Source organism: Drosophila yakuba, chromosome 2R, assembly GCF_016746365.2.
Source record: "Drosophila yakuba strain Tai18E2 chromosome 2R, Prin_Dyak_Tai18E2_2.1, whole genome shotgun sequence".
Taxonomy (NCBI): domain Eukaryota; kingdom Metazoa; phylum Arthropoda; class Insecta; order Diptera; family Drosophilidae; genus Drosophila; species Drosophila yakuba.
The window spans coordinates 16376711-16401374 of record NC_052528.2 but is presented as its reverse complement, the minus strand read 5'-3'; the positions used below and the strand labels follow the sequence as shown (position 1 = coordinate 16401374).

Genomic DNA, 24664 nt, shown 5'->3' with positions numbered 1-24664 from the left:
TTCCTGGGCACTTGGCAGCCCATCGCAAGTGTTTGATAAATGGTCGCCCATTAGGCGAGCACTTAATGGTGCATATCGTGTGATATATTGGCAGGCAACAGTGTGCCTGGCAGGCAACCGAAGTCCGAAGACCGAAGTCCGCTAAGAAATGGGTCAATTAATGACCAACCGACTGTGCCTTAACATCCCTCTGCTCAATTTCATTCAGCTGACTAAACGAAATTCCCCTAGTCTAAGCCATTGTAAATTCCGTAACAATAAACGCACTCGCTCAAAATCTCATTATGTTAAGTAAAAAGAAATGTGTATGTGCGTGTGTGTGTGTATGTGCCTTGGCAAAACAAAGAACAAAAATTATTACCACTTTTGCTGGGTTTGCAGCAAATTGAATTGATTTTAATCTCCATCTTGGTACGCACACAACAGGACGACTGCCTTGTTTCAATAAAATTTGCATTTGAAATCGCTTTTCAAAAAACTTGCGCACAGTAGCTCTGCTGTTCTGCTGTTCTGCTGTTTCCTCTGTGAATTAAATTCTGGGGCCCAATAAAAAAGTTAAAAAAGAGAGAGCGAAGCGAGAAGCACAAAAAAAATTTGCAAACACTCGGCCAACTTTTATGCGTGTGCCGGAAACGATAAGGGCCACAAGACGATGCCAAAACAGATACAGAAATGGTAACAAGGGAATGGAGGGAATGGCGAGAAAGGACGACGGGCTGTGTCTACCCACAATCTTTCCGCTCGCAAATAAACTTAAAAGACATATGAAAATCAGTTTTTGAATATTGGCGCAGAGCAAACAGGCAGACTGTTGCTGCCTGTGCGTATGTATGTACGTGTATCTGCGTATTCCCACTCGCCTCGCTCTCATCGTCCTGCCAGAGCTCTTCGTCCTGGCACACGGCCAGCGAAAGAGGGGGAACCCCCGGGCATGGCATTAGGGTAAATGTATGCGCAAGTATGTTCCAGCTCTACGACGGCTGGGTTCGCATATCTCTGTAAGTCCGCCTTCCTGCATGCAGCCAGCAGCCAGCAGCGAATGTAGTAGGGAGATATTTAGATTTTTGGGTCATTACTTTGCCAAAGAAAACTCACTGCCGGCAGATACCCGTGTAATTCCCGCCCATTTCCCTTCGTTATAGCTCTACACACATGTATGCATGTACGTACATATCTCCCGGCTATCGATTGAAAAGTCAGACCGTTTTGGCTGACGGTACATCTAATGTTCACTAATCTCGCACTGCATTTATGCAGATGCTGTGTTCAGCATCATTCATTGGCTCAAAGGCCATTCGGTACACATTTATCGCATCAACACCACAGTAAGCCACATAATGCCCACGCAACGCGGTGAAAAGCATTTTCCGAAATGCTGTTAGTTGAGAGCCGCAAATGCTAAAAGGCCCTAATGCAGAAGAATAGGCTAAAAGCCATACTCGTATGCTATGCAAATTGCGCGTGGGCAAATTGTAATGAGCATACGCCAATCGGAAATGCCAAAAGGTATTAGTTAACTACTTCCCGATCAAAGAAACTTTTCAAATCGGATTAAAGCTCAATCACAGTGTAGTTTCGATCTTGATTATATTTCTAGTCGTCCATCATTAATTATGTATGTTAAATGGGCTATCCGTTTGAAATCGAATCATTAGCTTGAGGCATTAACAATCAATTCGTTTGAATTGAGTGATTATTAAAGGGCCAATTAATACTTGGACTTTGTATAGTTGCTATTGAATAGGTAGGTAACCTACTACCATATTTACTGGAAAGTTCGCTTGAAGCAAACTAGTTACCAAGTAAACAAGTTACCCAACAATTCCGAAACTCGGGCCATCAATTAAAAAACCTTTTTGCCAAAATTAGCGCACTCAATTAATTTGAAAACGCTATTCCGCCGCCTCCTCCCCCCTACCCCACAACCAACGATGCGAAAATATCCTAGTGGAGACAAGTTGCAGTGGCCCCGCCCCCTTCTTTTCAACGCCCACGGACGTGACCGTGTTCAAACACACCCACACCCGCACACACACACACATACAAACTATACACCTTGACAGTGAGTGAAATTTCAATTAATCAAGCGGCGGAAAGGATCCCTCTGGACGGGTTAACCCGTGTCTACACAGCAACCGGATTCGACCCAGAAAGCCAAGTAGATGAAGAGGAGCAGGAGGTGGAGCACAGGAGGTGGATGCCACGAAATTTCCACGTAGAATGGCGAGAGGAGAGAGCAAGAACTAGTGGAAAGGCACACATTTCCCTTTCGATCTCGCTCTTGCAGGTGGTGATTAGTCATTATTTATTTTAAAATCAATTAGTTTGCCTTGACGTTAGAGTGCAGGTTGAAAATAATGGACCGGGGGCTTAGGGATGATTTTTTTTTACGGGGGAGGTGGGTGTTCGCCATAAAAGTTCACGTCTCATTGGCAGGCAAAAACATTTTTGCACATAACTTTTGGCTTTGGGGATTTGTGCTGAGTAATTTGGCAAATATTTGACATTTGTTTCTGTTCGATTGCTTGGCAATTTTCCCCAAAATTGATTTCTCCACAATTTGTTTTTTTTTTATTGTACAGCCTATAACAATAAAGCTTGGAAAATATTCTTTACATATGTCGTGCACTAATTGGCAATTACTTTGCCCGCAGAAAACCACAACCGACATGCTTCAAATTTAAATTGGTAAAGTTATTGAAAACTTCTTCGGAGACCTACAACACAAAACTAATTAACTTTTGGAAATGCGTTAAATTTGCTGTGACACCTGACAAATATTCGATACGTAAATCAACCAAAAGTATGACTTTGTAATTGAACGAATAGGGAAATGAATTCTGCATAGCTGATGAGCAATAAGACATCGCCTGCCAAGTGCAAATCCAACAAGAATGTCAATGCGCACAGGCAAATCAGCAGAAATGTGAGGCAGGAAATTAAATTTACAAGAAAGTGCACAATGGCAGAGGAAAACTGTTGCATATACTACTGTTGAGATATATAAGGATTGGTATTGTTGCATGGGATGAGATGGAGGATGGTGCTTTCTTAAGCAGAGCTGTCAACATCTGCAGATTTGGTTTTTGATCAGCTGGCTTAGCGAAAACTCAACTGACCAATCTGGAAAAAAAGCCAACTAACAATGGAGCGGCATTTTATTTAAATTACATTTATTTTGCTTAATTTCACTCTCCTTCATCATCTTTGAATAAATATTTCAAGACCATAAATGGAATATTTAATGGCCCATCAGATAAAACTCAAGCTCTTTAAGCCAACGAAGTGCTGCAACAATTAAAACAAACTGTACAGGCGACATGTGTTGTCCTTTTTGGCGACCCGGGGCCAAAGCTTATGAAATTAATCAAACAATGTGAGCGGATGGAGGGAGCTAAGGACTCATGTGGCAACAGGACATGCATAAATCAGAGCCAGTTTTCCCTGGGAAATAGTAGTGTGTCAGTGTGTGTTTTGAATGAAACAACGTCCCCAGAGATTTTGTCGTGAGCTGGCCAAAAAGTCAAAAGCTCGCTCGAGGGTTGAGCTGTGAGTTTTGCTTTCTGCTTTCAGCGCTCAGCGCACAGCGTTCAGCGTTCCGCACAATTCCCATTCATCAGAGCCTCTTAGTTCAGAGTTGGCCCTTATAATAACACTCTAATTTGCATGTGCATGTGCATGTGCATGTGCAGCTGCAGATGCTGCCGCAGCAGCCGGATGATCAAATGAAAAATTTCAACGCATGTGACATGTGGAACACACGCCTTCCTGCGCCCAGCAGCAGCAAATGGAGCTTGGCAAATATTATATTTTAACGAAATTTCATTTAAAACTGAATTTATTCAGGCCCACACAGTCGGTGGTTACTAGTGGTGTTTGCTGTTTGCCCGCCCAAGGTTGCCCTCCATTAGGAGCACATTTTCCATTACATGCCTGGCAAAGTTTAATTGAATAAGTTTCCTTTGGCTTTTTTGTTTCTTTTTGCGTTTTTAGCCCGCTTGTCAGATGTTAGCCATGAGAAGTAGTTGGTTGGTTATATCCTGTCACCCCACCCCCCCTCCAGCCAAATGCTGCTGCAATTAACTTGAGTAGTGCATAATTCAGGCGACCGACCTCCTAAGATGTTTTTCTCGAGTCAGTTGCCATCGCCATCCATTGCCCTCCACATCAGTTTTTCCCCCCACCAGCGGCGATTGCCACAAGTTGCAGGCATTTTGCTAATTCAATTTCCCGGCCATCAGCGACGTTTGCCATTCGCATTCGCAATCGCAATCCCAATTCGCGGTTCGCATTCATTGTGTTTGGGGGGACACGTTGCCTTGTCTTTTGTTACAGTTACAATTTCCCAACGTCAACAGTTAACAGCCGTTTGCATACATATGTATGTATGTACGTACGTAGATATTGTGCAACTGTGGCAATAGCAGCAGCAACAGCAAAGTGGCCGCAGGGCCTGCGAGCGCTTTTCCGACTTTTCCGGCTTTTCCGACCACTAAAATTGTCGCTGGCTGCGCTAAAATTAAATGCTTAGTTGGACGACAACCGCCGATGACAGTTGCACAATGTCCCAGTCAGCCTTTTGTTTTCATGCATGTAATCTGTCCCAGTGTGCCACCACTGTGTGCCACCACTGTAACTGAACTGAGTGGCTGGAGATGCGATGCCGCCAATTTGCGTTGCATGCAACTTCGAGCACTGACAACAACAGCAACGGCAGCCTAAGGGGCCCAAGGTCCAAGGAACTGGAAACTCTTGACATGTGATATTGGAACCCTGAACCCCTCGCTACAGATTTTCTCCTCAGTGCACCCCAGTGAGCTGGCAATATTTCCATGGGCGTGGACTCTGAATTATTACTCATACGCAGTGTTGCACGAGATATCTACAATTGTTTTGGAGGAGGGTTGGTCTTCTATTATGCACATATAAAAATCTCAGACTTATGAAATGCTGCTTATTATGTAATAACAGTTTCCTTAATCTTAACCATTCTTGAAAATACGACGTGGTCATAGAGAATTAACGCCTATTAATTATCCATTGTCATCCTAACAACTAAGCCTTTCAAGTCACCATTAAAGGCGTTTGCTTGCCCGCACAAACGTGGCTTATAAATAGTGGTCCGCATTGCTAAGTTCCCCTCTAGCCAATATTGAATATTCAATCTGCCAACTGATTGCGTCCGCTTATCCGGCTGAACAATGAATAAGAGGCGCCTCTTATTGTCCTGCTCTCCAGCGCAAACGACATTTTGAGGAGGCATCACCGAAAGCTGCACTCAATTACGCACAATGACGATGACGAGATGCCAACGATGATGGCCAAATTGCTGGCAATATTTTCCCACCAGTGCTGGGACTGCTGTGGCTGTGGCTGGGCTGGGTTGACAACAGTTAAACAATCGGAAAACGAACGGCTCGGCTCTTCCCTTTCCCAAAATGGCCAATGGCTTGTCAGATTCAGATTTGGATCGGGCGGGACGTGGTGGAGTGATGTGAAGTGCGGCTGCAAGTGCCAAAATTCGCCAATTATCGATGCTCAGAGTGCAGTTGTAGCAGCACCATCAACAAAGGCCACTCGCACTCGATGCGACTGAATGGCCGTACGACACAAGCCCGAAAATAATAAAGCAAAATTATTATCTGGCCAGAAATGTTTCAATAACAACAGACAGTTGGGGGCCCCCAGAAAAGACATTGTGACAGGGAGCTCGGCTCTTTTCGACAACAATGGCAGAGATGGCCAAGATAAGTGAGGGGATTGGGGTAAATGTTTGGCTTCCTCAATTTGCGGCAGACTGTTGCCAATATTTCGCAATAAACGACACACCCCCCACCCTTACACCCAACAGAAACACACACACAAAAAATAGGTACACGAGATGATGTGTTGATGGCAGATACGATTCGAGTGCTCCGGCGCAGCATAACAATTGAAAAACACTCGACAACTGAAATCGAGCTCAAGTAAGTAACTTTCCGTCACAATTCCAACTGCAGCAGATGCTGCCCATTTACCACCCATCACCTATTTTACCCATCTTGGCTGTAATGGCTTCTCTTCACCTATTTTTTCTAGCCTCCCCCCAGTTGCTCAGTTTTTTTCGCTGATAACTTTCAAATGCAATGCCGCAGGCTGTTATGGCATGGCAATAATGCAAAACACAAGACTGCCGTGGAGACGGCAAATTCTGACGTTCAATTTCTTATAAAAGTTTCCCCATGGCAGCTGAAGCAACACCAATGAACAACCGACAGCAGGATCCGCAGGTCCCAGGAGGAAGGACACGCTGAGGGACGGGTTGGGAAAATATATGACACACAATTCAAACTTGGGAATTGCATTGCATGTTGCTGAATTTTTGATAAAAAGCTCGAATTGCGGTAGGAATTGATGATGCCGTCAGCTGAAAGAAGCTGCAGCTTCTTAAGAGACAAAAATTACAACGAAAGTGTATGAAGAAATTTTCAAATCGCAGAAATAAAAGTTTCCTTTTATATTTATAGCAACTTTAATTGAGAAGTTCTAACTAATATAATTTTATAAAATAGGTTGTCTGCACTTTAATATTTGCTTTGTATTACATCTTTAGCTTACATATTTCTATATTAATTTTCAATTTCATAACTTTGTATTTTGGAATAGTAATTAGATCACCCTTGAAAAGGTTGTTTAAGTTCCAAATAGACGTATTTTCTTCATCTGTAGCTTATCCACAAAGTATAGTCAGAAGAGTGCTTGCATTAAAATTAAAAACACTTCCTGCCGCACCGGAAACAGCAGCAAAGTGAGCCGCAATGGCAGACCAAAGCTGCTGTAGTCACGCTCCCATTTACAGTTGTTACAGCCAAAAGCGCTCCAGGCAACGCACAACTTCCGGCCGGGTTGTTGGCCATTTTGTTTTTACAGGCGCGCATTCGTGGCAGTCGAATGGTTTTGCGGCCCAGTGGAGTGGAGTCTTATCCTTTGGGGAGCAACGGCTTTCACGCATTTCACTGGGTGGCCCAGGGGAGCAGCTCAGACTGGCAATATACAGGGACTGCCTATGGGAATTTGTCGGGCTTAGAGGTGTGAACGATTGCTGAGAATGATCAGTGATTCATGTCCCCACGCACATGACAAAGGCCACGCGGAGACCTTAAATATGTTAATCGTAATGAATTGCAATTGAAATTGCACTGGGACAAGGCAGAGGAGCCCAGGAATCATTTCTCTTGCTTAGCATACTTTTTGGGGCTTCTGGGGATTATGGCCTTATGGCATGCTAATTAACAAAACTGGCTTTCTGAAAGTTTTCTGTTAATGCATAACTGCAGACTTTGGCTTCCTCAGTGCGCTTTAATATTAAGGGAAAACAAAATGAAAATTTTTAATTTTTATTTTAATTAACCTCTCTGCCACATGGCGGCCAGCATAAACCGCAGAGCAAAATTATGCAAAAGAAAAGAGCAGACGTAAAAATTAAAATATATACAAGGAAAATGAGCGGCGGGGAATAAGTGGAAGAAAGTGACGAGCACATCAGATTAAAAAGTAAACTTTTTAATAAAAATCACTTTAGCATTTCATTTGCTTTCTGAAAATGAAGAACCCCAAAAAAACTTTGTGGTAAAATTAAAAATACCTACTTATGCAGCAGCAAGAACCACAAAACTGACGGCATAAAATATAAATAAAATAATGAAAAGAAAAACGGATATTGTTGTTTCACAGCAAATAATAAAAAGCGCTCATTGTGGTTAAAAACCCAAAAAAAAAAAAGAAATTCGAAATGGAGAAAAGGTCAAAGAGCCGCGAATGCATTCGAGAAAGATAATACATAGAAATTTATTTGTATAATGTAAGGGGCGGACAGAATGAAAACAATGGGGGCTAAAAATTTGCATTTTGGCTGCGGTTCGGGTGGAAATTTAACGAAAATTGTTCGAGGAAAATAAAAACTTTACCCGCTGCCTAAACAAAGCCTGAAAAGTTGACTTGAAGATTTTTTTTGTGGGGGTTATTTTCGTGTTCTGGGTATTTTATTACTCCTCTTGTGCCAGGCAAATCGGCACTAAAAGTGAGTCCGAGTCAGAGTACAAGACCGACTAAGTGAAAGAAACCGATTCACTGCAAATTAAACACGAAATTGAATTCTGCTCATCATAATTTCCCCAAGGATGCTTATTAGGCTGCTCTGGCAGAGTCCCCCACAGAATACACTACACATTCCGCTCGTCCGCCTTTGAATGTCGGAATTTTCTTACTCGGCGTTGTCATAAGTGCAACTGAGACTGGGTTTCCTGTTATTTTCTGATTAGGCCAGGGAAAGAGGGCTCACACCCGTACATACATACATAACCCAAAGGGAAATTGACAAAGGGAACACAACGAAGGCAAAAGTGATCAGCTATGCATAAACTCATCTGGCATGTTGGCGGAAATGAAGAGGTGAGTGCTGCTGATTCGGAAAATAAAGGAAACCATATACTATACATACATATATTCATTGGCAGCATAACTCACATGCTGTACATTCAATTATTTAATTTAGTACAGAAAAATACTCGAAAATAAACTGGCTATGCTGCCAAACTAGATAACTCAACTGCTCAACAGTTGTAAATTAACTCAGCAAAGAAGAAATCATCTAATAGAAAACGGCAACAAATGGTCCAATCATGGAAAAATATTTGCCAACACGAAGCATATTTAGCTGAGCTCTTAACCACATCTATTTAGCCCCGAGCATGCCAAAATCCACGAGCAAACATGCAACCAACCGAGAAGAAATGTGAGGGGTCAAAGCAAACAGAAGTAGAGTGAAATCAAATAAATATAAAAAATAAAAACCGAGCACAACAAACTCCGAATGAATCCATTACACTTTGAACTCTTCCCTGCTTCTGCGCGCCCCTTTCAAATCAATTGAATTTCGACTTTTCAGCTGGAAGCAAACTAAAACTTTATCCAAACACACAGAAAAACCAAAAAAAAAAAATAAAGGAGAAATACAGGGGCGAGGTGGCATGAGTATACTTACAATGCCAAATGCCGTGGCCATGGCCAATTATCAAACAAATAGCAAGGATAAGAAAATTTGCTTGCAAAACTTTTCCAGCAAATCGAGGATTTTGGGATGGGCTGGGGGTCAAAGGCTACCGTTTACAATCGAAAATCAACGAAATAACTCCCGAGGACAACAACAAAGAGGAGCAGAACACACAGAGAGCAGTGGCCAAAAGTTTTCCCAACTCCCCGCAGTATTTGATATAAAGAAACTTCGCATGGGGGCTGGAATGGGAATGGGCCAAAGCATAAGCACTTACAGATAGCAATGGACCATCTAGATGGCAGGGGGATGGAGAAGAGGATGGTGGAGCAAACCCCAAGCCTCTAATTGAAACCTTGGCAACGACGAGAACTTAAACTTTTGCGTAAAATGCAATTAAAAGCAGCAGCCAAGCATCAGTTTGAGACGGATTTTTACTTAATCTTCTGCATCAGTTTGTCTGTCCCCAAATCCCAGGGCCCAAAGCCCAAAGCCCGAAAACCCAACCCACAAAACATCCATACAGATACAGAGACAGGGCTGAGAACTTCCTCCAGCAATTGTTGTTTGCACGAGGAAAGTTTTGAGGCAAGGCCTAACCTAATGCAAAAAGGCAGGCCAATTCGAAATGTTATTTACGCACAACAAATTAGAACATCCACCGGGAGGCTGTAGATTCTGTCTGGCAAAAATTATAAACGAGCCGGCATATCCTTAGGGCAGGTTACATAAGTTTTGATAACCAAGCAGCAGCAGCAGCAGCAGGAGGCTGAGACTGCGGCAGAGGTTTTTAGTTTATAGTTTGCGGCCTTTAGATAATGCAAAAGTTGTAACTAGGTGCGGCCCCGAGGCGTCGAGTTTCCTCTCCTTTAGCTGGGAAAAGTTTCCCAACGATCGATAAGCAACAAAGTAAATATGCCAGCAAATTAAGCCAACGACTCTTATACAAAGGCTAAAGAATTGCCTTAATTAAGGGATTAGTTTCGCTTCAAGTTATTTTTTTTTGGTTTTTGTTTTTGGAAATCCTTTCCCCTTGATTTGTGGCCAAGCCACATTTATCATTTTATTGCCAAGCGGAGAGCAACTCTTCGACCCAATTCACTTGGCTTTCGTTAGGAAATTTCACACTTCGATGCTCGCAATTGAAATTGAAACGTTGGGCAATGCTCGAAAATGCTATAAAAAATCAATTAATTTTGCACTTTGCACGCACACACAGTGAACGCTAGAAGCGGAATCGATTTGTGGGCGAAATGGAGAGGCAAGTGTTGATGGTCTTGGCAGGCCACAAAGTCGACAACGAAATGAAGACACATGTTCGTACAATAATATTGAACCACCATCACCAACACTCTATACCACCACCCACTTTGTACAGCTCTCATTTCCTTTTGCAGTTCTTCTGTTGGCGGTGACACACTTCTGGTTCATTCCTTTCGCCAGGATGCTGACTTTCGCTCGGAGGAGTCCCATCGAGTCACGTTTTAGGGTCCAAACAAGACTGGCATTCGATTATTTGTTGACTCAATAGTTTGCGTCCTCGCCCATTTGTCTTAATAGAATTCTCGAGCGAAGGAAATTGGGTCGAGTGCTTGTCGCTTTCATAACCGAGTTAATTAGGATAACACTCTCGGTGTTTGGCTCATAATTTTGCATTTAATTGCGCATATGTCGGCGAGAAAATTGTAATGATTGCATTTAGAGCCAGCAATTAGGAGAACTTTCCCCAGCCAGGTGTGAGTCACAGTATGTGCGAGTGTCTGTGTATCGTTTTTCTTTCATTTCCGCCGGTGGGAAAATTAAACTCATGTGGCTCCTATAAAGATCTTAGCTCAAGTGGCCACATGAATAACGAAAATCAATAAATAATTCAAATATTTCAACGCAACCAAACAATCAACAATCACACGCACCAACATAGTTTGGGTTTTTATTTTTCTTTCTTTCTTTTTCTTGGTTTGTTTTGGTTCGGAAATAAGGAACGCAAAATTAATGAGAGGGTGTGGGTGGTGTGTGGGGGGCGGGTGTGGCGGGTAGAATCACAGGGGTCAGAGGTCAGGGGACACAACATTTGTCAGCTAAACAGAAACTACAAATGAATAGGCGCCTTCTACTCACTGTAGGGCTGAGGTCGTGTACCGTATAGAGGCTCCTGCAGTAATGGCGAGCGGCCATTTCCAATCTCCTTAACTGAAATGAGATAAGAGCAAATGGCAAACAGTTTGCGCGTGATAAATGTATCCACAAATTTGTTGAATTTCTGTTTCGTTTGGTTTGGTTTGGTTTGGTATTGGTTGGTTGGTTGCTTTTTGTTGTAGCTGTTGTTGTTGTTGTTGATGTTGTTGATTGGTTGGTTGGTTGTTTGGCATTTGTTGTTGTAGTAGTTGTGGTGTGTGTATCTGTGGAGTTGCTTCTTGCTTTTCTGTTTTTCATTCGATTTTCTTTCCTTTTAAAGCTAACTAGGAAAAAAAAAACTACCCATTTGATATCCGGTTAACCTCCAAGAATTGGGAAAGAAAAAAAAAACACAGGAGAAGAAGGTTGCAAAAAAGTTTTCCCATACCGGGAATCGAACCCGGGCCTTCTGGGTGAAAGCCAGATATCCTAGCCACTAGACCATATGGGAGCCACAATTGGCAGTTCACATTTTCATAGTTTGTTTTTCACTCACTTCTCAACATCGCAGCGGAAAAGACCCAGAAGAGTCATCAGAATAAGAATATAAATAATATTCACGCTAATATTAGGGGATGTGCAGCTGCTGCCGCGTTATTCATGGCCTTGCATGCCAATGAATCAGTATTTATATAATATAGTGGGATGAACAAAACGAAACGGGGGCCACACATTGGGGCAGGTCAGTCAAACGGCAAGCTATCGCCAATAAAACAAAGAAACACAATTCAGAAACTCACGCCAGCCAGTCAGCCAGCTTATATAATACACATAAAGTGGATTAATTTATGACAACCACACACACACACACTTTTAGCGAAACGAAGTGGACACAAATGAGCCATACGTCACGGAAGAAGATAAAAGACGACAGCTCTATAAATCAAGAGCTTTCTTAGCACGATTATCGGGAATTAGATATTAGGTATGTATATGGTAAGGAAAACCATCTAACCAAATGGAAAATCCATCATTTAAGAACTGGAGTAGTTGTGCATTGCGAATTTTTAGCCAGCTCGTTGGGTTGTTCACACGGTCCGCCAAAGTTTGAGTTTCAGGGCCAACTTCTACTAACCGACCTGACCAAAAAAAAAACAGCAATCACTCAATGGCGACCCCAATAGCTGCACAGGCCACCTCTAATGGGCCAGCAACGAGTTGTTCAGAACCTGTTTAATTTATTTATTTATTTGTTTTCGTTTGCCCCACTATTTTACCCCTAAATGATTCGCTCAGCTCAGTGCAATTAATTTTTATGTGCAGCGTTTTGCGTTTGTTTTATTGACTTTTTATGGTTAAATGGACTAATGATTTACATCGATTGCCGGGGTGGAGAAGTTTGTTTTAACGGCCTTGTGAAATTATATCAAGTGGATGCTGAACTACTCGAGAGAATAATGATCTCGACTAATTGGTTTGCATGACCAAAATCTATTCACACACAATTCATTGTTGTTCTTATGCTCTAAATATATATATATAAATATATTTTATTTCTGAAAGGAAGTAATTCTAATTACAGCAGTTGCAGACTTAGCTGGTATTAAATGCGAAAATATTTCATAAAGCGTGCACTGGGTTTGGACATTTTACACTCTGACTTTGCACTTAAAGCTATGAAATGGTTTGTAGTTAGACATAGGGTTAGATTAGAGTGCTTCAACTGACTCACCTCCGGCACAGTCGCTGTGTAGTCGACGCCTCTCATGTCCAATATACCACCACTTCTCTGAGACCGGCCAAAAAGAAAGGCACCAAAAAGGAGCGGGGTATCGGTGCCCGGCGTAGGGAACTACATTCATGGGATACAGTATGGTACCGATACGGATACAGATACTGATACTGATACCGATACCGATTCCGAATCCCGATCCGATACCGAAAGCGATACCAAACGACTAATACCACCAGCGTACATACAACTCTCGCTACAGGCCCCAAAATCAGTGGCGATAGTAATAACTACAACTTTGAACAGATCCCAATGGTAAATGTTTAACTAGACGATGTTTGTTTAATTCATTTTTATTTCATGTTCCGTTAATAAAACTGTAAATTAAATAAACTTCAATTTGGAATTGATAGCTGTGGTTCATGGTATGGTAAATAGAACAAAAACTATATATGCATATATTATACATGAGATCCAACAAGCAGTTCTATGTGTTTCGTTCTCATTCGGTTTTGAATCGCGTTTCGTCGGATTTTCTTTGGTTTTTGTAACACATCAGGCACAGCAACAACCACAATTGGCAACATACTCGCTCGAATGTTTTAGCTCCGGATATATGTTCCGATATACAATGTATGTACGTTTCAGTTTTATGCAATTAAATTCAAAAACTTTCTTTTTGCTTGCCACTTGCAACATGGCGTCAATCATTCTTGTGCGGCACTCAAACAACATTTCAAGGATCTGTTCAAATACGACTTGGCTTTATAACGACAACTAATTGCTGGGGTTGTATGGGCAGTTGTACTAGTAGCATTTGCAGTAGTATTAGTGCCGCTAGTATCTGTGATGCAGGTATCTCTTGAATTTCGGAGCTTCAGGGCTCCAATCTCGCAGCGTTGATCATCTGTATCATCCGTAGCATCCGTAGTATCCGTAGCTTTTCCGACGAATTTTCCCACTTTTCCGCTCGCTCCTCGGCTGCATCATCAAGTGCAACAACAACAGTGCCTTGCATCTCTCCTGCACACAGACAAACACAAGCGAGATAGAGATAGATAGTAGATAGTGTTGGTTGTGATTTATTTTGATTTTTGATAGTGAGAGAGAGACAGTGAGAATTCTTGCAAAATTTTTAGTTTGTTTCTGCGAGTTTCGTTTTTGTTGTGATGCTTGGTCCTGCCCAAAGAGTTATTTTTAAATACATATATCTATACTTTATATATATATTTTTTGCATTTTCGTGGTTTTTGAATTTCAGTTTTTTTTTTATATATATAGATTATTTTTACTTGATTTGCATAAAATTGAATGGTATTTCAAAGGAATTTGAACTTTTTCTTGAATTTGGTGCATTCTGGCTTAGATTTTAGATATATTTTTTTTTTGTTGGTTGCATTCTGTTGTTGATGTAGCTGTAGCTGTTGTTGTTGTAGTTATAGTTATAAAGTAGTAGTAGATTTGTTTTCTGTAGATGTTCTGGTTGGAATACTTGTCTTTTACTTGGGGGTAGAATATATAATTATATATATATAGATTCGTTTCTGGTCAGCCCATTATTTACGCACACAGAGACGCACACATACACAACAAAAAGTGGGTTAGTAGGGTAGCAAATAGTACGGTTTCGAAAAGTCGCTTTCTCCCGCTTCTGTTATTTAGGTTATCATTCAATAGGATCGGATCTGGCAGTAGTAACCTCTGGTTGGTTAGTTGGGGATTAGCTAGTTTAGTATCGATTAGTTTTTGGATAGCTTTTGGCAGGCAAGGCAGGCAGGTGGGTGGCTGGTGAGCGGTTGGTTGGGTTTTGTACTAGAATGGTATCATATAGCAGTTAGAAGTTGGGACCCACGCAGTGGATGCTAGGTATGCTACTCATACGACTCTATGTTTATCTTTATCCGTGTGGCTGTAGTGGTGGTTGTTATTGTTAATCAAAACCGAAAACTTTGCTAAAATAAAAACAAATCATTAGAAACGGATGAACAAATTGGCAAACGAAATTAAAAATCTAATATTAGTTAGTGGAGGGTTAGTTAGTCGATGTTCTTCTCCGACCAAGTTTTCCATTTCATCAGCTTGATAACTTCGATTCTTCGGTAAGGAGTGCAAGAGAGAAGCTTTGTTGTTTATAGTTAATCAATGTTTGCGTTTTGTTGACTTAGTTTTTTTTTTTGCATATCGATGTTTGTTGTTTCTTTTGTTTGGTACTTATTTTGCATTCTTAATTCGGTTTACATCGTATTACTGGTTACAATATATATATATTGTAGAAGACTCGGCTTGAAGACTCTTTTTCGATCTTAATTCTTATTTTTGCTTGCTTGATGTGGCTGTTGTTGTTCTTGTGTTGTGTTGATTCTTTGTCTTATAATACACTATGTTTTTGTGGATTGATGTTTGTTTGCTTATATTTTTTTTGTTGGGTGGGATTCGTTGACATATTTTACAAGTGTGGTTCATAGTTGATTTTAGTAGTTTTAGCATAGACGTTTCTTGTTGGGTTAATTGTATTCTTGGCAGTTGTTGTTTTTTTAGTTTTAGTAAGACGCATTTGATGTGTGCTTGTAGTTGTAGTTGTAGTTTTTGTTGTTGTGTTGCTTGCTTATTGCTGGTGTGGTTGTTGCTGCTGGTTTTTTGATATATCTTGATTGTGGTGTCGACAGGATAAAATTTATCTGATCTGAACTGAGAACTAAGCGTTGCTTGATTCGTTGTCACTTTTCATTCACTGGCACATTAAAAACTGGTATAACAAAAACGAAAAAGAAGGCTAAATGGCTCTGCAGAGCCTGGATTCTGGATTCATATAGATTTTTAAATATACCCCTTTGGATGTCAAATATACGAGTATGTGGTTCAGGAGTGGTATTCGTATGTTATGCTAAGCTAGGCTTATGCTAGGTCATATTATAATAGTATCTAGACCCTCAACGAGCCGTGTATATTCGTATGCTAGTAGAGTAGATGATATATATATGGATGAATTCGTGCTGTGATTATGTCTTAGTTTAGTGTGGGGAAAAAGTAAAAAAAAAAAGGCAAAAAGATCAGCAACTGCAATCAAGCGTTTGCTTTACAACTATTTTCTTATAATTAGCCAGCACTCAAAACCGAAACTCAATCATGATGGATAATGTTAGCAAATGCCACAACCCTAGAAATTCGTTTCAATGAATGTGTGGCTTAGCGAAAAAGTTGCTCGTTTCCATTATGTGGCCAGCAATAAAAGCCATTTTAATTGGTTCTAAATGAGTGAGGTCCACGCAATTGCGCAGACAAGAAATAATGCCGCACATAAATGTGGGTGTGTGGTGGTGCAGAAGGGGTTCCTCAGCAAATAAAAGACCATATCAGATCGCTGGGACAAAGGGCAAATTATTCACACTGATTACATGAAGTCTTTGCTCCGCTTGGCATAAAATAAACCATTCTGGAGAAGTAAACCGTTATAATTACGATGTATTAGATGGGCGGAGCAAATGACAATCGCCCAACTACCCAACCACCCACAAGTACAGACATCCGCATCTATGTACGAGTATATGCCGTAATCTATATGGCAAGCACATTTGCAGCCGGCATATGGAGGGCACTAAAAACAAATTGGTGGTCCAAAATAGCACGGGCCTCTAGATAAAACGAAAATAATCAGCAGGCAGTCAGGCCGAAGGACTCGCACACACCCACAAACACACACAACTTCACATATGCAGACACTTGCGGGAATGGTAGTGTCATAAAAATAAATAACCCAAAAACAAGCGGGGGATGCGACGCATTTGGGCCCATGTTGATTTAGGATAAAGTAAGCAGCACAAACGAGAGTTCTTCGATAGCAATTTAAATAAACAAGAACGAACCTTCGAATATCTGGCCATAATTGAAATCACTGGGAAACCGAGTTGCCAACGTGATTTGCATGCGTGTTAGTTGTGTGCGAGTAGTGTGTATGAATAATTTATGCGCATTTAATTCGATTGTTGTGGCAGAATCACAAGGATCACACAGCGCAAGGAAGTTGCGGCGGATGGCAGTGGGTGGGTTGTGTCACCTCACCTGACTGCCTGCGACTCCAACGACATAATTTAATCATAAACATAAAATAGTTTTGTCATGTTTTATTATTCAACTTCCAGGGATAGCAGCGAGTCCTTTTTTAATGGCCTCCAGTGCGGTGACTCCTCATCAACCACATCCCTTGTTGTGGCTTTCTTTTTATGACATTTGACATTTCCCTGCCCCTTTCCTTTGTCTGGGCTTTTATTTGTGTCCCGCCTTTTATTGAAATTTTTTTTGTGTGTGTGTTGTAGCCAGTGGTAGTAGTTGGAGCTACCAAGGTAGCAGAGTTCCCTGACTTATCCCTGTGTTCCACTTTCTATGATTGTTATTTCGCTGCTGTTTCCGTGCATTCGGAAATAAAATAAATAATGACTGCCATTACGCTGCACGTTTTGTGGTGGAAATGGGGATGTGGAAAAGGCAGCAGCAGTAGCAGTCCCGAGGGAAAAGTTTTTCATGGGCTGCCTACGGACATTTCTGCGGTTAATTATGGTCTAAATTCTTTGTGGTTAACTGACTACGCAATCAAGACCCCAAAAAACCCGAATTCTATTACGACAGTGGTTGGAAAGTGGGCTGCGAGCATTATATTTTCAGGTACTAACGCCAATTTCCTGCACCATTTTCGAATGGCAGACGACACAAGTGTCTCTAATCAATTTCAGCAGGCAACTATTTTTCAGCCGCAAAACTAAATTAACTCGGAGACAAACTATCCGGCAAAACGTAACTGTCACTTGACATCAGGCTGTGGAAAAATCGCTTGAAAATGCACACGTAGCTTTGCTGAGTTGCAGTACAAAAAAAAAAAAGAAAAAAAATCGAACGTCCTTGAGCCAAAAGTGCGCTAAACCACCCAGAAAGCAAAAACAATTTGCGGCCAAATGAAGAACCAGAAAGAGAACATCGCGTGACAACACGAAGGCAAATATAGTCAGCAGACTACTGATGAGCAGCAGGGATCCTTCTGGAGGCAAAAGGATAACCTCAGGACGAATGGACGGTTGGACGGACGGAAGATGAAGCAGCCGCGCTCCGGATGACAGCGAAATGAGTAGAAAATTAACAAAACGCGAGGAGATAAAATGCAGACGAAGGAGGGATTTGGGAAACTTAGTCGGAAAAAATATGCACAACCATGACGGTTGTCAAATGCAAATGCAAATACAAATTTTCGGTGTGCACTTGATGAAGTTTTGAGCTGCAGGAGCAGCAGGAGCTGCAGGAGTCATAGCTTCCTCGACAGCTGGAAGGGCTGATGGGTTGGCTGAATTGGTGGGTGGAGCACTCAAGTCAACTTGCTAAAAACTTCTTGCTCGCTACTTTTAGAGGACCAAAACGACCACGACCAAGACCAGCCAGCCAGTCAGCTAGTCATTTCGAATGCTTTTTTGGAGACTCTTGTTTACCCAAGGCGGTGTGTCCTCGTTCTCGTCCTCGTTCACGTGCTGGCATTTTGTATCGATTGCCCCACCGTGGCAATCCTCCTTTCGTTAAGGAAAAGGAAAAGGTTAGGAAAAGCCACGGACACGGCGATAACTGCAAGGGGAAGTGGAAAGTGTGGAGTGAGTTGCCCAGGTTGAGCGCAAAATCTTATGCAAATATTATGTTTGCATTTTCCACTTTATATTTAACTTGCCTCACTTCACTTTTTGTTTTCTTTCACTTCGTCGTCGTTCTTTGCCGCTTGTTATTCGTTATTGTTGTTAAGACAATAAAGAAGTCGAGTCGAAATTGACGTGGCAACTAAGTAGTGGTCGTGGATTGTCACTTGCTACGATTTTTATGAATTCTATTGATTTTACTTGGCTCCAGGTCAAGCGAAAGTACCTTCATGTCCACAAGTTCGTTTTTCCAGAAGTTGGGCGGAAATAATCGGTCTTCATTTAAATATTGCATATCTAACAAGACGATTAGCTGTTAAATAATAAGGTGGCTTTATTTTTAGCTCTAGTTCAACTTTTACCACGAAGGTCTGACAAGCTGAACAAGCTACCCAGGATCATCAGTATTGAATGTCTTAAGAAGGTTACCAAAAAAGGTATATAATGGTATCACAACCCTATGGTAAATATTAGCTTTTATAGAACCTGTACTATCAGTTGCAAAGATATTAAGGTATAAATATTTATTGGATAAGTTAATCAAAGTCTGTATCAAACAGAAACGCATGTCTTTCGTGAGGAAAGCATTTGCGAAAAGCAATCCTTTTAACAAATCGCCTTGCTGCTCCAATCCATCACAAGAGCACCATCAGCATCCATCCACAAAGGAGATAAAAGAGCCACCTTCGACTCGGATATCCTCTTGCAATGGAATCGTTGGCATACAGTGGCATGTTCATTATGACGGACACAAAGATAGTGTGCCGGGCCTAATTTGCAAGTTGCCACAGTGGCACCACCTCCCTCCTCCACCACGCCCCCCTAATGTGTCGACAATGAGGCTGTACACACAGGCTCTACTACACAGATCTACGCCCACTTATTCCCGCAACTCATGGAGGCGGCGCCAAGTTCATTCAGTTTTCCCATTCATTGATGGCAGGCAGGCGGGCAGTAAATGGCTGCAACTTTGGTGGCTCTGTGGCAAAAACAAACATTGGGAATGCGGCGGCGGCTGGGATGTGGCAGACTTTTGGCCTCCAAATGGAAATGGCAATACAACAGGGCGGCTGAATGCTGTGGAGGATCAGCCAAAGTTTCTGTCCGTGTCCAGGGCAGCACAGCAACAACAAGAACAAAAAAAAAAGAAGAAAAAGTAGGAAAAACCATTGAAACTCTGCCCCAACTGGCTGTCTGAGTTATTGTGGCTTTGTGCCACTACCGCTTTTGGCTGGGGATGCCACCTCTCCACCCCGTCAGCTGTCTGAAGTTGCTGTTGCAGCTGATGTTGCTGTTGCTGCTGCTGTTGCTGCAACTTGTGTTGCTGTCGCAGCTGCGGCAACGTTGACACTTGGCAGCAGCGCTCATAGTGCGTTGGCCTGGACAGGATCCGCTGGTGGCTCAGTTTGTCGGCCTTTTGATGTGGCACATCCCCCGACCCCCGACTGTCGACCTCTTCCTCTCCTCTGCTTTTTCTCCAGCGCAAATTGGCCAGGCGGCACAGACAACGAAGAACGACGAAAAAAAAAAATATTCAGGCCGACAAAATGTTGACAGCGCCGCCTGTTTGTCTGGCGTGAAAAACAGCACGGCAAAGCATTTAATTTCATTTTTATTCAAAGTGAAATACTCAAATTAAAAATGGCATTTAATGCGCAACTTTGTCGCCCGTCATAAGCACTGAGACATGTGCGATGCGCCAAATGGTGCAGTGGGAAATGGCCGGGGGCAGTGGGGCGGCGGTACAGTGGTTGCTTCGGAGTGGGCGTGGCACGAACAGGTGGCTATAGACTTGAGTGTGTGAGTTTGGGTGGCTGTGTGTGGCGCCATAATGTTTGTTTTAGCATCTCTAGAGTGCCGTTAAATGCTTGATTTAATGAGTTCTGGCGATGGCAGTGGCTGTGTGTGAATGGGTGTGTAAGGTGTGTTTGTATTTCTTGAGATCGGAAAAGTTGGTTAATGGAGCTGGGATGGGGGGACTTTCGGGAATTAGGAGACAACTAAAGATGATGCACAGCCTAGGATATCACGCATACGCCACGTTCAGCCGCCTCGTTACAACGCTAACTAAAATATACATTTAGCAAACACAGTTACAAAGCCAAAGAGTTCTAAAAAGTAGGGCGCATGTAGGCATGCTCCAGGATTTTCGAACTTTTTTTTTTTGATTTTTTTTCGGACACAAAAAGCAATTAACTCTTCGTTTCTTCTTGGTGTCGCTGTGTGTGCGTGTATGTGGTTTGTGGGCTTGTGGGTGGTATAAATGCGTGTGTGTGTGGGTGTTTTGGTGGGCAAGAGTGTGGGTGCTCGAGTGTCGATGTATCGGTGCATCGCTTAACGACTAGTTTAGAAAAAGGTAGTAAAAAATGTGAACGCACTTGGTAGAATCTCACCTGTGCTCAGCGTATAGTCCCAGCTGGTATCGGGCTCATTCTTGTACACATTCAATTTCTCCGGCTGCAATTAGATTAGATCATCATTATGCCATTGAAATTGCCATGTCCAATTGTCAGCGGATGATCGGTTTGATTGATTGATTGATCTTACCTTGGCATAATCGATTTTCAGGGTGCAACATCCGGCATAGATGTCGGCTCCATTCAGATTCTCGCGCGCCCTTGTGGCCGCATCCAGATTATCGAACTCAACCATGGCCTGGACCCCATTCTTTTTGAATATGACAATGCGCAGCACTTGGCCATGTGGATGACAGATTTTGTGCAAGACATCCTGAAATTAATTGGAATCGAGCGAGGAAATTAGAAACGAATGAAATAGACAGGGATAAATTTGTGACTACACTGTTTATCAAGTTCTTACTCAAATAACTTACGTATTTATCAATATTTAGATAAGTATTGCCTTAATTATTACTTTATAACAGTATGGTGGTACTTATCTCAAATACATTATAATAATTTGGTTAACTCTCTTTGTTTGTTCAGGTCACAAATAAACTTTGTTTGCTAAAACGTATCAAAGCCAGTTGAATTGTTAACTTAAAACGAAGTGTTTTCTATATATTTGGACATCTATCGTTTTCCAAAGCGTTGACCAAAGCTTTGAAAAGTCTCACTTTTATTGGGTTGTTTTTATTTGGTTTGGCATAATTGGAATTTCGCATTTAGTTGCCCAAATAGGCAACGTTGAAATTAGTTCCGTATCAGCTTGAGCTACTGCGTGAAGCTCAAGAACTCATTAGCATAATTTAATAAGCACTTTCAGCTGTACTATGCCAAAGAAATTTTCCAATTAACATTCATAAATTTTCGGAAATTACGTTAATGAGTTTCGAGTGTGCTAAAGCGAGCCTGCCAGCAGCAAAAGCCAGGGCGTGTCAAGTCTAGGCCAACAAGAATGGAATAAGAATACTTCGGTCGGTGGCAGCGTCTGGGAATTGATGGCAAATTATAATGAGCATTGGCCGTTGGCATGGAAATTTATGGAAAATTTAAGCCGCCAAATTTTCCCTCTTCTCGCCCCGCCGCTAAAAACACGCCCCTGCTCCTTTTGAAATCCACAAGCGACTTCTATTTATTCATTTTACAAGCAGAATGTTCGCAAGTCGTCTGTTGGCAGCGGTGGGGTTTTTTGGGTTGCTTAGGGGCCATAATGGGTTAAATGTTCAATTTGTTGTTACTCCCATCAAGCCTCGAAAAATTGGGTAAGAGGAAAAGTGGGAAAGCGGCTTTTGTCTTCGCCTACTTTTCGGGTGGCAGCAATATTTTGTTATTCATGAAATTCATCGATAAGTCCTCTGGCTCATGAAATTTTGAATCTTGTTGAAAACTTTCAACATTGATTTGCATTAGACATGAGCGGAAGAGAACGAAGATGCCTGTGGAGGGTAGCTATTTGATTAGACGAAATTTCATCGAATTCTTTTGGTCTATGCAAATTTCGCAGTGGCAAATTGTTTGGGCCAACTTTTAAGTGGGGATTGAATGTCCTTCCGTGGGATATCGTTAAGATTCTTGAGTGCTGCAAGAACGCGACCATTATTCGATAATGGGCTTATTAATGTCTTACACGGAAAACATTTATAGTTAATAAGGATTTATTGTCATGTAGATTATACCGAAGGCTTACACAGAGATAATTTAAGATCATTACCTGTCAGTATTTTAGAAGTAGAAATATCAGAAAAGGATCATAGTTCATGAAACGAACATTTTTTAAAATAATAAAAATGTATTACGCTGCTTTCTTATCTAAAATCATTGTATAATCAGCCACATGCTATTACATCTATTAATTATCCAAGTCCTTTTATGTCCTTCCATGTAACTGATAGTCATTGTATGCGTTCATTACCTAATAATTAATGCAGCTGCCAGCTTCTACACCGATTTTTATTTTTATACCCGTTACTCGTAGAGTAAAAGGGTATACTAGATTCGTTGAAAAGTATGTAACAGGCAGAAGGAAGCGTTTCCGACCATATAAAGTATATATATTCTTGATCAGGATCAATAGCCGAGTCGATTTGGCCATGTCCGTCTGTCCGTCCGTCTGTCCGTCTGTCCGTCTGTCCGTCTGTCCGTCCGTCTGTCTGTCCGTATGAACGTCGAGATCTCAGGAACTACAAAAGCTAGAAAGTTGAGATTAAGTAAACAGACTCCAGGGACATAGACGCAGCGCAAGTTTGTCGAATCATGCTGCCACGCCCACTCTAACGCCCACAAACCGCCCAAAACTGTCACGCCCACACTTTTGAAAAATGTTTTAATATTTCTTCATTTTTGTATTGGTCTTGAAAATTTCTATCGATTTGCAAAAAAACTTTTTGCCACGCCCACTCTAACGCCCACAAACCGCCCAAAGCTGCCACGCCCACACTTTTGAAAAATGTTTTGATATTTTTTCATTTTTGTATTAGTCTTGTAAATTTCTATCTATTTGCCAAAAAACTTTTGGCCACGCCCACTCTAACGCCCACAAACCGCCAAAAACTGTCCTTCGCACTTACACTAGCTGAGTAACGGGTATCAGATAGTCGGGGAACTCGACTATAGCGTTCTCTCTTGTTTTGTTTATTTTTTCACCCCACTTCGCACACACTTAACACTTTTCCTTCCCCCTCAGCCGACTGTCACTTTCGACCGCAAAAGTTTTCTAATTAGTTTTTGTGTGCTCGGTGCGCTTTATAGTTGTGCATTCTGTCCATGGAAATACAGGAAAACAGAAGTGCCAGGCAGAGGAAGTGAACGGAAAGTGTGAGCTGCTCCAAGAGGAAATGGAGTGGGAAGTTGGGGATAAAAAAAATATACGCTTTTTTTTGTGTCCTCCTCCTCATTTTCATCTGGACTGACATTTTACAATTCGTTGCCGGCAGTGGGAGAGCTGCATTTAATGCGATTTGCCAGAGGTCCTGCAGCAGGACAAGCGTTGTAAACGGAAAAGTCAACGATGGAATAGAGATGGGGGCTGGCAGAAACTGCGAAACTGGAAGAGACTGTCGCTCGATGGCGCACAAAATGTCTGCAATTATTGTAAATAGCGCAATCAACGAGCAAGTCAAGAGCGTCGCATCCTGGAAGAAAAGCCGGAAAAGCGGGGGTAGGGTCAGAAAAAATTACTCCGCTTTATGAGATCAGCTTATTGAATAAATGAGGCGCGTGCTCCAGCACTTTTCCGCAGCTTTTTCCCCTTTTCCCCAACGCATTCTACATCGGCCTGCTGGCCATTGGACATGTAAAAGGAAAGGATATTGGACGAGCTGCCCACTCATTGTTTGCCGGTAATTTGAGTCCATTAGGCGAATGGCAATGGAGCTCCAGAGACGGAGGGCAGTTGAATGATGGAAGCTGATTAGAGCAGCTCCCCGGGGAATCGTCAACGTTCATGGAAAGTGTCAATCCTCCAGGGTCCTCGATTGATAAATTGTACAAAGCGGTGTATGTAAGTCATGTTCGGATCTACCATGTTTGTGGTTGTAGAATGTAAAAAGGGATATTCCCTCTAAAAAACCATACAAATATGTATAGGTCCTTAAAATGTTGTAATTAAATATAATTTTCTGCATTGGTGTATTCATTAAAACACGACAATAAAAGCCACAGCTTTACTATCCAGCAATTTCCACCAATTAAATAGGAAAAACCTAATTTAATTTAAGAT

General features: G+C 41.8%; 1 protein-coding gene and 1 non-coding gene across 22 annotated transcripts in view; both read right to left on the bottom strand.

Moving 5' to 3' along the window:
* Positions 1–24664, bottom strand: part of LOC6530918 (heterogeneous nuclear ribonucleoprotein L) — a 108568-nt gene that overhangs the window by 30501 nt on the left and 53403 nt on the right. For 5 of the 21 annotated variants that reach the window (XM_039372655.2, XM_039372666.2, XM_039372672.2 and 2 more), the window contains exons 4-6: positions 21092–21274; positions 20938–21001; positions 11171–11221 (exon numbers count right to left, since the gene is read on the bottom strand). In XM_039372655.2, the coding sequence (XP_039228589.1) occupies positions 11171–11221; positions 20938–21001; positions 21092–21274 (298 nt within the window). Of the gene's footprint in view, positions 1–11149; positions 11222–20922; positions 21002–21091; positions 21275–24664 lie in introns of all 21 variants that reach the window. The other 16 variants (XM_043206941.1, XM_039372659.2, XM_039372670.2 and 13 more) reach the window with 5 other exon arrangements.
* Positions 11586–11657, bottom strand: Trnae-uuc. The gene has a single exon. It is a non-coding gene; the product is annotated as a tRNA-Glu (tRNA).